At 44.9% G+C, this 12,786-nt stretch overlaps 1 protein-coding gene across 1 annotated transcript in view; it reads right to left on the bottom strand.

Annotated features, from left to right (window-relative positions):
• BRD7 (bromodomain containing 7) overlaps nucleotides 1–12,786 on the bottom strand; it is a 113,775-nt gene that overhangs the window by 16,334 nt on the left and 84,655 nt on the right. Inside the window, 4 exon segments of the mRNA XM_030204348.1 lie at nucleotides 4,349–4,492; nucleotides 4,868–4,887; nucleotides 4,889–4,974; nucleotides 11,589–11,700. Of these exon segments, the coding sequence (XP_030060208.1) occupies nucleotides 4,349–4,492; nucleotides 4,868–4,887; nucleotides 4,889–4,974; nucleotides 11,589–11,700 (362 nt within the window).

The raw sequence follows: 12,786 nt of genomic DNA, 5'->3' as shown, positions 1-12,786 counted from the left end.
CAGAGGCCTTCGGCTTATCCTCTGGAACCGATGTGGCTTAGTTTCCCCTAATTATTTCACTAAGCTACTGAGATCTCTCCAAATAGCCACTTGCCTGAAAGGTCAGTTTAACTGGATGTGGACTGATGCAACATCTGCTGCTCAATGACGCAACCAGAGTTGCCAATGTGCCATGACAGCGAAAGACATACTGCAGGCCTTACCTGTAACATGTCAAAACAGTGTCTGCAAGTAGCTAACCTGCTTCAAGCTGGGAATTATGGCTCCAGTCTTGTGTTGCTGATTGCTAATGCCACTTCAGGCATGCTCTTGCCATGAACGAGCTGCACACTGTCGCTTGAAGGCCCAAAGAGGCCACTTCAAAGGCTGTTTCAGCAAGCCTTCTAGCTTCCTATCCTGTAGGTGTTTTAGGGCAATGCCCCCTTCCACTGGCAAGCTGGTATTCTTAGTCACAAGGAGTCCACACTGGGAAGTGGCAATTAATATTTCTCCTCCAAAACAAACGGGATAGAGGCGAGCCATGGCTCTTCCAACCCTCAGCCCATGCCTGGCGAGTCTGATTCTGCTGTAATCAGGCCCTGAATGTCTGGATGACCTCTAAGTCCCTTCACGATTGATGAAGATGGAACTCCTGCTGAAGCAGAAGGTGCCTCAATGGAAAGCATTGCTAGTATCTTAGAATAAGAGTACTAAGCTCTTCTTATGAAATAACCTCAGTACTTTTGGATAATTTCATTCCTCGGGAGGGGCTCTCCCTCCTCTAACAGCTCCTTCAACGATGGTTCCTCTGAATAGACCAAAGCAAGATCAGATAAAGAGAGAGAAGCAGGAGGAAGTGACGACACTGCTGGATTATGGGACGTCTAGGGACTTTGCTCTGCTGTCATTCGAGGAATTAAGGGATAAATTTGGCTTGCCTAGTCAAGAACTTTTAACTATTACAAATCAACATTTATGTCCAATGGGTTGGTTGCAAGAACTGAATGACACTGAACTTTCTGAAAATCTGTGGGCAGCATTGGGTAAACTCCATAGACTGATTTGGTCCTGTACCCTTTCATTAGAGGGAACAGTTTTTCTAACTGTGGGAGAGGGATTTGGGGATTGAATTAAGTGTGAGTGAACGGAAAGCGATTTGTAAGAAAGTGAAAAAAGCTTCGATATGCGTTTTATTAAAGAGAATGCATATAAAATCCTGGCTAGATGGTATTATATGCCTGCCAAGTTAAAAGCCATGTTGTTCCTCACAGCTTCAGATGTTTGCTGGTGATGTGGACTTGAGAGGGGCACTTTTCTACAGTCAGTGGATTTGTGCAAACATCCAAGAGTTCTGGACAATTGTTGTAAAAGCTATTTCTACTGCACTGGGCTGCGTCTTCTCTCGTGAACCACAGTGGTGTCTCTTGGGGTTGGACAATCGGAGTTTGAATTTTACAACAGCTAAAAGGGTTATCACTGCCCACTGGAAACAGACTAAAGGACACACATCCCATGACTCATAGATGTCTTGGGTGATATGTCTGAAACAGCAGAGGAGTGGACTCATCTTGATCAGATGGGTCAAGTGGTGCAGGAGTGGGGTTAGGACTAGATTAATTTGGGGGGGGGGGGTCTCTTTTTATGATGTCTGGGTGCCTCAAAGGGTCAACAGGTGCCTGGAGTTCAGGGTGTTTTATTATGGGTTCCTGGGGGTTGGTTTATAGGAGGGCAAGGGGGGGGGTGAGGGAGGGCTAGGGGGACATTGCTGGGAGAGGGAGGTTTATACCTGTTTTCAATTATTGTTATTTCATCATGCACGAATTGTGGTAAAACTTTGGCTGGTGTTTCAGCTGTTCTTCTTTATTCATGTTTGTACAGAGTAAAGACATTTTCCTTCAAAAAAAGTTGTTACAAAAAAAAACAAAAAAAAGGAGAAGAAGAAGCAGAGATAGCCTCATCTGCCACTCTGGAGGTCTAAACACAATCTCTTAGGAGCTGGAGGGGGCAGCAGGGAAAGAAACTGAAGCATCCTGCAGCAACTCTTGACTATCGTGCTTCAGTAAATAGGCCTGGTGTAAGAGCAATATAACTCCGGAGAAAACAAAGACCGATGCAGCTTGAATGCTCTGTTGGGCCCAAGGCTGTAAAATGGTGGCTGTGCTCTGCGCAAGATCAAATAGAGGCTGCTCCTCACTGTCAGACAAGCCCCAACAAAATGGACACCATTCATGCACTCTCCGTCATCAAACTGCGCACCAGCCCTGAAGGGGAGCCCAAAATCCCTGGCATATTCAGGAGATACACAAATCGAAACGATGTGCTGCTATGACCATTTCCTCCCACGTCCTGCAAGATTCCCGGCTTGCACACACAGCAACACCCCAATGCATGCCAGCAGGTCCCCAAGAAGTTTTGAGTCAAATTTTAGTTGGATATCATTGCTGGCTGCTCACCCCAGACTCACACTCTCCACAAGTCTTATCTCAGATGAGAAAGGATCAGGACTGATACTCTGTCTCACACTTTCCAGTAAACCTCTTACCGGCTCCTTATTTTTTTTTTTTTAAGGTGGTTGTACTGGAAAAGGAGCATGCCACAGGAAATAAAGGAGAGGTGAAGGGAGGAAAGACGTAAATTTGTAGGGTGACAAGAATCTGAAGACCTCCAGATATGACTCTGCAGAGACTGAAGCCACCCGCAAAGCTGAACTGGGGACCAGTTTAACAACTGGATCAGGAAGAAAGCACTCGCAACCAGTGGCTGAAAAGTGGAGCAGGAGTAGATGCCAACAGATATGTCTCAGCTCAGTTTTCAGTTCTCTATCTCCACCTGCTGGTTGATGGACACAACTATCCCACAGGTTCTGGAATAGTGGGAAGCTACACAATGGAAAAGAGGTTTGATAAAAACTTTTCTACACATGATTCAAGAAGATCTTATATAAACAGCAATAAGTCTCTGGACCCTGCGAGGCAAATTCCCTGTTCATATAAGGGAGGGAGGTCTAATCCAGTAAGGTTGTCTGTTGGTATGGGGGGATGGGGCGTGTAATGGGATTATCATGCTTTTTCTTGCATAGTACCTGCTATTTGGATTACCCAACCTTATGTTTGCTCAAGAAATGTGTTTTCCAGTAACTGGATATGAACATTTGTTTTCAATCCGTTGTATATTGAGCTTGTTGGCTGTTTATCCTGTTGAATCATCAATAAAATTGTTGAAACATGAACAGCAACAAGTCTCATGATACCTGTTTTATCCACAACATTCTAGAAAGGCTGGGACATCAGCCATCCAATCCCAAATCGATCATAACATTTAGAGTCACTTACTCACTTATTCCCCCATAGACAATAATGGGAAAATGCCTCAGTATATCAGGCCCTTAATGAATGTTGTCACTACCTGGGATAAGAGCATCATGTGCTATACTACCTAGCAAAGGAACCAACATCACACACACTAAAAATATCTTCTAGACAGTTCTACACTTGCTGTGTCATTTTATCTCCACTCTTTAAAACTATGCCCTTTCTAAAGAGCCACTGAGAAAAGGCCCAGAATACAACCAGTCTTAGGATACATTAACTGTCACTATAAAATGTTTGAAATTTCATGCCTCTGCCATAAAATTAGCAGGGATGATGATTGGGAAGGAAAGCCCACACAAAGAATCCCAAAAACATACCAGCTATCTCAAGCCCAAATTACACTACAACAAAGATCAGCTCTGGTAACCATCTTTATAGTCTACTTAAAAAGCCAATCTAACATCATTAGAAGAAAATCCACTTTAAGATCTTGGCAACGCATGCCAGGATTTAAAAATCAAATAAACAAAAACAATCCAAAATTAAGTGCCAATATTTAAAAAAAAAAAAACAAAAAACAAAAAAACAAAAACCCAAATACAATTATATAGAAGGGGAACCTCTCATCATGAATATCTGAGTCATCTATGTACATTGTATCAACCGCTGTTTAGACTCTTATGATATATATAATCAAAGAACTGCCCCCTATAATCTTTCATCCACAGTGAAAGTGCAATAACTGGTAAACTATGCAACAGTAATCAAATTCCTAACTGAAACTGAGAGGCACTTATCTATGTGTTCGGCTCCTCTGGAATGAAATTCAGTTCTGCAGAGATAAAGAAATCCCCAGAGCCCAACCCAACGGAGTTTTGTGGAGCACTGCTTCAGTGGATGGGGCAAACATTTCAAGATAATCTCTGAACTGAAAACACAGCTGTTAAACACTCCTAACCTTGCTGTTCTAAAGTTATATCTCAAAATGGCAAAATAAAGAGAATCTGATACAGGAATGCACAAATCATTTTCAAGAGATGTGTTCAAAATATACCCACCCAGCTGTATCTCTCTAAAAGAGGGACCCAGAAGACAAATCATATTAGGAGGAGGTCTGGTGCTCAACCGTTCATTCTGAGCCTCCTGAAGGTCTTGCAGCAAGGTTGTGGTTTCGTCGAGTTTCCTTTGGAAGACCTCTGCTTCTACAGTAAGCCCAAGGAAAAGTGTTACCACACAGATACTAAAATACAACACACACCTGTCTCTTGCACACCAGTGCTAACTAATCTCTGCACCCCAACCAACCCCACAGGAGAAAGTCCTACGTGACCTGAGTTTACATAGCTTTTTACACAGTATATCCTAGTCTGCTTCAATAGCAAGACTAAGGAAAGAAAAATAAGGAAGGACAGCAGCTGCAAAGCTGATCAAATTTCTGGACAATCACACACATAACAAACGTTAAAACAGATGTCTGGGACCCTAGATCTGTGTCCAGATCAACAGACTATGCTGCTAGGTGAAAAGAGGTATTAGAAGTATTCCAATAAATCCTCCCTTCAGTTCAATCGTCTTACCGTGGGAGTCAAATGTTTTCTTGTGTTCCTAAACAGGTCACTGCTCTCAGTGATGCAAACCTGCCCTGATTCGAGTCAATCCTGTTTATAACCTCTGTTTCGGTAACCTAGGTCAAGAAAACATGCATAAAAATGTTTTCTAAAGAATCAAAACATTAACATTGTGGCATTAAGAACACAGTGAGATGTACAATTATTTCATTTCAGAGGTGATGATGCAAGCATATAGGTTCATGTAAGCTAATATAAACTTCGGTGGTATTTCCTATTGTGTATAACATTGTGGCCAAATATCAAGGTCTTCAGCACTGATGATACTGTACATCAATGCCAGGATTGTTAACAAATATAAATTGTTATTAAACCAGCATATTTGTGTCATTTATCTTAACTACCAATCAATAAAAAACAAGCAAAACATCCTTTTCTTTTCAGATTTTAACTCATTCTTGAGCTGCTATAAGCTTTTATAGATAATTGCCTTTTTCATGTAGATCCAGTAAAGGGCAACAATCCACAAAGAAACTAGTTTTATTCACGGTCAATATGGGTAGTGAAATTCTACAAAGCACACCTAGATCTGTGCCTTCCTGAGAAAACCAGTTTAGTTAGTGCTGGGCACTGGCTGTCTCAAACGACCCTCCCTATCTTCTCTTCCTACAGGCACAGACTTTACTTTCGGTCAATACAAGCAAACCGAGTGCTGGACAGCTGAAGAGGTATTTGCACAGCTGCAACGTTTTTTTATTCTGTTTCAATTATTATTACAGCTGCTGAAGTTGGAGGAGAGGGCTGAAAATAATTTTCAAGAGCTCCTTGGGTAAACAACATTTCAAAAAATTACTGCCACATTATTTACTGTGTCAACTCTCATGACCACCATAATCTTACAGCACCAGCCTGCAAAGAGGAAGAAATCACATTTACTTTGTGAGACACATGCAGAAACCCACAAAATATTTGCTAACTTAAAGTTCACACCCTACTACAACCGTGTGTCATTAAATTACATGTTGAAAATTACAGTCAAGTTTGAACTGACCATAATAGAAGTGTTGATTGGGAAAACACATGGAAATCAGACACCCTCCCCAGCCCAAATCTACAACTGTGTGACAATTTAAAACAAAGCGAAGATACTTACCTGTAGCAGGTATTCTCCGAGGACAACAGTGGGTGACGCTGATCCGCGTCGCCCGGTCTGGCATTTTGCCAAAGCTAAAGAAAGAGCTTTGTAGAGCGCGAGACACAGTCTACCGCACACGTGAGTGTCTTCCCGCCTGTCGCGCAAAGTGGTCTCCTCAGTTTAATATTAAAGCAAAAAAAAAAAAAAAAAAGCAAAGCAAAAATAACCAAACAGAAAACTCCAAGGGGAGGTGGGAGGGATTGTGAGAATATGAAGCCTGCTGTCTTCAGGGAATACCTGCTACAGGTAAGTATCTTCGTATTTTCCCCGAGGACAAGCAGGCTTCTATATTCTCACAAGTGGGGAATCCCTAGCATCCAGGCTCACCGAAAACAACAAACATTGGTCAACTGGGCCTCGCAATGGCAAGGACATAACATAGATTAACACGAAACTATATAGAATCTGAATGACAGTGCAGCCTGGAACAAAATAAAATGGGCCTAGGGGGTGAAGTTGGATTCTAGACCCCAGATTCTGCAAAACTGACTGCCCAAACCGACTGTTGCGTCGGGTATCCTGCTCAAGACAGTAGTGAGATGTGAATGTGTGGACTGAAGACCAAGTCACAGAATAGCAAATTTCTTCAATGGAGGCTGACCACAAGCGAGCTACCGACGCAGCCATGGCTCTGACATTATGAGCCATGACATGACCCTCCAAGGCCAGCCCAGCCTGGCCATAAGTGAAGAAAATGTAATCTGTCAGCCAAATTGAAATGGTGCGTTTCCCGATGGCGACCCCCATCCTGTTGGGATCAAATGAAACAAAAAGCTGGGTGGACTGTATGTGGGGCCTTGTCCGCTCCATGTAGTAGGCCAATTCTCTCTTGCAATCCAAGGCGTGCAAGTTGCTTTCACCAGCATGAGCATGAGGTCAGGGAAAGAATGTTGGCAAGACAATCGACTGGTTCAGATAGAACTCTAGACACCACCTTCGGCAGGAAATTAGGGTGCGTGAGGACTACTCTGTTGTGATGAAACTTAGTATGAGGTGCATCCACTACTAAGTTCACTGACCCTACGAGCTGAAGTAACAGCCACCAAGAAAACAACCTTCCAGGTCAAGTACTTCAAATAGCAGGAATTCAGTGGCTCATAAGGAGATTTCATTAGCTGGGTGAGAACGACGTTGAGATCCCATGATATTGGTGGAGAATTGACAGGGGGCTTTGACAGAAGTAAACCTCTCATGAATCGATTAACTATTGTCCAAAGATGGGCTTACCTTCTAATTGCACTAAGGTGAACCCTTACAGAGCTGGTCTTTAGACCAGACTCTGACAAGTGTAGAAGGTATTCAAGCAGGGTCTGTGTAGGGCTAAGTAAGGGGATCTAGGGCCTTGCTCTCACACCATATGGCAAACCTCCTCCATTTAAAAGAGTAACAGTGTAATCTTTCCTAGAAGCCAGCAAGACTCAGGGGACACCCTCCAAAAAACCCAAGAAAGCGAGTTCTAGGCCCTCACCATCCAAGCTGTGAGAGCCAGAGACTGGAGGTTGGGATGTAGAAGTGACCCCTCGTTCTGTGTGATGAGGGTCGGAAAACACTCCAATCTCCACGGTTCTTCGAAGGATAATTCCAGGAGAAGAGGGAACCATATCTGCCGCGGCCAGTATGGCGCAATCAGAATCATAGTTCTGCGGTCTCACTTGAGTTTCAACAAAGTTTTTTGCACTAGAGGTACAGGAGGATATGCATACAGAAGACCTGTCCCCCAACTGAGGAGAAAGGCTTTGACACTAGTCTACAGTGGGCCTGAAGCCTGGAACAGAACTGAGGGACCTTCTGGTTGATTTGAGTGGCAAAAAGATCCACTGAGGGGGTTCCCCACACTCAGATCATCTTGCATGAACCAGTGCCCCCTGCTTGTTGGTGTAATACATTGCAACCTGATTGTCTGTCTGAATGAGGACAATTTGATGAGACAGCTGATCTCTGAAAGCCTTTAGAGTGTTCCAGATTGCCTGGTTTCAGGAGGTTGATCTGAACATTTGTTTCCTGGGAGGACCAAGCTCCTTGAGTGTGAACCCCATCTACATGAGCTCCCCATCCCAGGAAAGATGCATCCATCGTCAGCACTTTTTGTGGCTGAGGAATTTGGAATGGAAGTCCCAGAGTCGAATTGGATTGAATTGTCCACCACTGAAGAGAGCGTATAAGCTCTGGGGACACTTGAATGACATCTTCTAGACTCCCTGTGGTTTGATAACACTGAGAAGCAGGGTCCACTGAACTGATCTCATGTGAAGATGTGTCATGTTTATAATGTACACTGTGGAAGCCATGTGGCCCAGCAATTTCAGCATCTGCCAAGCTGTGACCTGCTGAGAGGCTCGAACCTGGGACACCAGCAAGACAAGGGCAGGTAGGTTTGAACCCTGTGTGTCAAGCAGGGCTCCTATGAACGCCAATCGCTGGAAAGGGTGTAAATGGGACTTGGGGTAGTTTAAAACGAACCCTAGTAGCTCTAGCACCCGAATAGTCATCCGCATGGACTTCCGAGTACCGTCCTTTGAGATGCTCTTCACCAGCTAGTTGTCAAGATACAGGAACACATGGACTCCCAGTCTGCGTAGCGATGCTGCAACTACCACTAGACACTTGGTGAAGATCCTGGGAGCTCATGAGAGGCCAAAAGGCAACAAGCGATATTGAAAGTGATGTGTTCCCAGCCAAATCGAAGATACTTCCGGTGGGCTGGAAGTATCGGGATATGAGTATATGCATCCTTCAAGTCCAGAGAGCATAGCCAATCGTTTTTCTGAATCATTGGGAGAAGGGTGCCCAGAGAAACCATCCTGAACTTTTCTCGGACTAGAAATTTGTTCAGGGCCATTAGGTCTAGGATGGGACGCATCCCCCTGTCTTCTTTTGCACAAGGAAGAACCTGGAATAGGATCCCTGCCTTTCTTCCCCTGGTGGAAAGGGTTTGACCGCATGGGCTTTTAGAAGGGTGGAAAGTTTCTCTGCAAATGCCTGCCTGTGCTGAGAAATTTGGGCAATTTGGAGGTTTGATATGCCAACTGAGGGCGTATCTGAGACAAACTATTTGAAGAACCCACTGGTCGGAGGTTATAAGAGGCCACCTTTGGTGAAAACATTTTTGCCTCCCCCCCCCCCCAATCGGCAAGTTGTCCGGAACGGACACTTTTACTGTGGCTATGATCTGCTTGAGCCAGTAAAAAGCCCATCTCTTGCTTTGCCTGGGGAGCAGCATGGGTCTTAGACACACACTGTTGATGTAAACAAGCGCGCTGGGGCTGAGCCTGAGTAGGCTGGTGAGCCGCAGTAGTGTACCTACACCTAGAATAGTAGTAGGAAGTGCTCCTGGGCTTGCCAAAAGTCCTCCTAGCTGAGCAGGTGAATGCAGAAGACGCCCAGTGGGAGAGAGAAGAGATTGTATCAGTGTGTTTCTTGATTTGGTCAGCAACCTCCTCAATCTTCTCTCCAAAAAGGTTACCCCCCCCCCCCCCAAAGAGTATCCACCAACCTCTGCTGAACAGAATGTTCCACGTCAGAAACACACAGCGATGAGAGTCTGTGCATTGCTATACTTTGAGCAGAAATCCTGGATGCCACATCCAAAGTGTTGTAAATGCCCCTGGCCATGAACTTTCGACATGCCTGCTTGACCAACTGGTGAAAAGCCTCGGTGTGTTCCGGAGGGAGCGCATCCACCAAGTCTGATGGCTGTCTCACCGAGTTTCGCAAGTAGACACTCGTGAACAGCTGGTAGGATTGAATGCTGGAGAGGAGCACTGAAGCATCCTCCTCCTAAAAGAATCCAGGGTTCTAGTTTCTCTGCCTATTGGCGCCGAGGCATAGTCCCTAGTACTCCTGGCTCTTCTGAGAGCGGACTCCACCACCATGGAATTGTGAGGTAACTGAGGCCTAACAAAACCAGGTTCACTGTGGATTCAATACTGGGTGTCAATCTTCTTGGGCACGACAGGGACCGACAGAGGGGACTCTTAGTTCCTGTAGAGAACTTCCTTCAGTACCTCGTGGAGAAGGGCAGTCACAGCCTCCTTAGGAGGAGATGCATAGTCCAGGACCTCAAGCATCTTTGCCCTGGGCTCATCCTCCACTTCCACAGGAAATGGAAATGAAAGGTTCTCCGGAGGAGACTGTCTCCTTTCAGGTGGAGGAGAGGGTTCAGAGTGGATCCCATAAGACTCATCTGAGAAGAAGTATCTGGGATCCTCCTCTGAATCCCATGAGCGCTCTTCCTCGGTGTCGGACAGTATCTTCCTATGGGACTGCCGAGACTGAACCTGTCTCGATGCTGAGGAACCGTGCCCTCGAGAGCAGCATCGAGAAATCAGTTCCCATCTCGACTCCGGCGAAGCTTCCTTCACGACATTGAGGGGATGCCAGCTCGGGTGGCAGTCGACACAGGGGCTGCAAGAGGACAGCGTCTGAGGCTGCACCGCAGGCTGAGGGCCAGGCGGGGCCGCAACGGGAGGTATGGCAGGCGCAAGCGCTGCCAATAGCGATGCACACCGCTGCATGAGGCCATCCAGCAGCTCTGGAAGCAAAGCCCGGATGCGCTCATCAAGGGCCGACACCGGGAAAAGCTGGGGTGCCGGTTGAGGTGCAGCTGTCTAAGGGTCTTGAAGCAGCCATGCTTACCGACGCTCCCGATACCGGTGAGATGCTTGACGTCGATGCCTCCAACCTCGATGCCAAGGAACTGGACATGACTCCAAAAACCTTCTCTTGTTGAGACCCTCGGGAAAACAGGGTCCTCTTCTTCATATGAAGACAGCGAACACAATAAGCAGGGCTATGGTTGGGCCCAAGACACCAAGAATGGGTGTCCTTCTTCAAGATAGTTCGATTGCACTGGGTACAGCGATTGAAGCCACTGGGAATCTGCGTGGACGTGGATGGGAAAATTTCACTGGCTAAATCAAATGACTCGATGGTGCCTGAAAAAAGGGGCAAGGCACAGAGAAAACCCAAAGAAAGAACCCGGCCGAAGTCAGGGCCTAAATCTGGCCAGGTGACAACGAAAAATTAAGAAAACTTAAAACCGGGCAAAACGTACTAAGAAAATAAAGCAAGGGTAGAAAAACAATTCTTATGAGAAGAGCCAAAAAGAAATCAACAAAAAAACAGCCAGAAGGCACAAAAAAGAAAGCACTCAGACCAGACGTGTGAGAAGACAAAAACAGCACCTTCTTCTCATGCAGAAAAAAAAAAGAACTAAGGAGACAGCGTTTGTGAGACGGACAGAAAGGCACTCGCCCATGCACGGTGGAGCACGGCTCGCACTCCACAAAGTTCTTTTTAGTTTTGGCAAAATGCCAGACCGGGAGATGCGGACCAGCATCACCTGTGAGAATATAGAAGCCTGCTTGTCCTTGGAGAATAACTATTACACAACAGTGACAGGGAGAAATCAGTATTCAAGGAACTTCAAGTCTTTTTTTGCTGAGAGTCAATCATTTGGATAAAGGAGAACAAAATAGAAAACATGGTATACTCAAGAGATGCTATTATCTTCCTACAGCTGAAATCACATCTTACCAGCTCAAGGTCTTGGAGGGTTCTGGAGTGGCTGCCGTTGGTCAAAGCATCTAGCAAACTATCAGCTAGTCCATATGGGTGGTCCTGAGACTTTGCCAAAAAACTCTGGATACTAAAGAGAGTTATAAAATAAGAACTAGACTCTGTCTGAAGAGAGGCATACAACTTTACACAATCTTTTATTGGCGGTGTAAGACTAGATTTTTTTTTTCAATTGACTACATGCAGTTCCTAGAGATGTAGTAGTATTGGTGCCAACTCCTTATATGAAGTGGACAAGTTGATTATTTGTAACAGAGGTTCCCAGAAAACATCATTCCACCAATGGGTCACAGGACACTACATGCAAGACCTCGCAGAGTCTTTGTTGCACATATATGGGACTTTGTGCTGCTGCAATGTCACAGTTTCATTAAGCTCTTGTCTTAGTTGAGTTCATGAGAAGAGACAGAATATTCCCAGAGGAAAGAATGAGGCTGACACTGGTGAGCTGCTGTCTTCAAATAACTAACTTTTTCTTTTCTGAAGACAGTTACATATATAGTAACATAGTAGATGACAGCAGATAAAGACCTGTACAGTCCATCTAGTCTGTCCAAAAAGATAAATTCATAGTATATGGTACGATAAGTATACTTGATTCTGATTTGTCCTTGCCAGTTCAAGTGCAGTAGAAATCTGCCCAGCACTGGTCTTGTTTCCCAGTTAAGGAAGCTCAATCTGTCCACCTACGGTCAGGGCACAGATGTTTCACTACTCACAGAAGCAGGGCTGTGGAGTCAGAGTCGTGGAGTTGGAAGTAATTTTGGGTGGAATCAAAGTCAGTAAAAATGTACTTTGTCCTGGATCTAAATTTATATATACCAGCACTTTAGACCTAGAACAAAGACAGATGCGGTGTCTGGGAAAAACAGGACCCCCAATTATTATTCCAAATAGTCCAAAAACAAATGTACTATTATATAGAAAATATAACTAATATTAGGAAGTGTTATGGCAATAATGCTAAAAAACTGGATGATCCCTCTTTTCAAAAGGTCATCATTCAGGAAGGTGTCAGAAAACGTAGGGAAACAGGAGGATGCCCTCTACGGAATGCAGTGAGACCAAATGTAAGTAGAGGGTGACAAGACTGTCAAGCACGGACAATACAAATACACTTTATTAGGCATCAAACTGAAGGACTTGACACGAGCCT

Source organism: Microcaecilia unicolor, chromosome 5 (genome assembly GCF_901765095.1).
Source record: "Microcaecilia unicolor chromosome 5, aMicUni1.1, whole genome shotgun sequence".
NCBI classification, from domain to species: domain Eukaryota; kingdom Metazoa; phylum Chordata; class Amphibia; order Gymnophiona; family Siphonopidae; genus Microcaecilia; species Microcaecilia unicolor.
The sequence above is the reverse complement of the archived record's forward strand: the minus strand, read 5'-3'. Positions and strand labels throughout refer to the sequence as shown.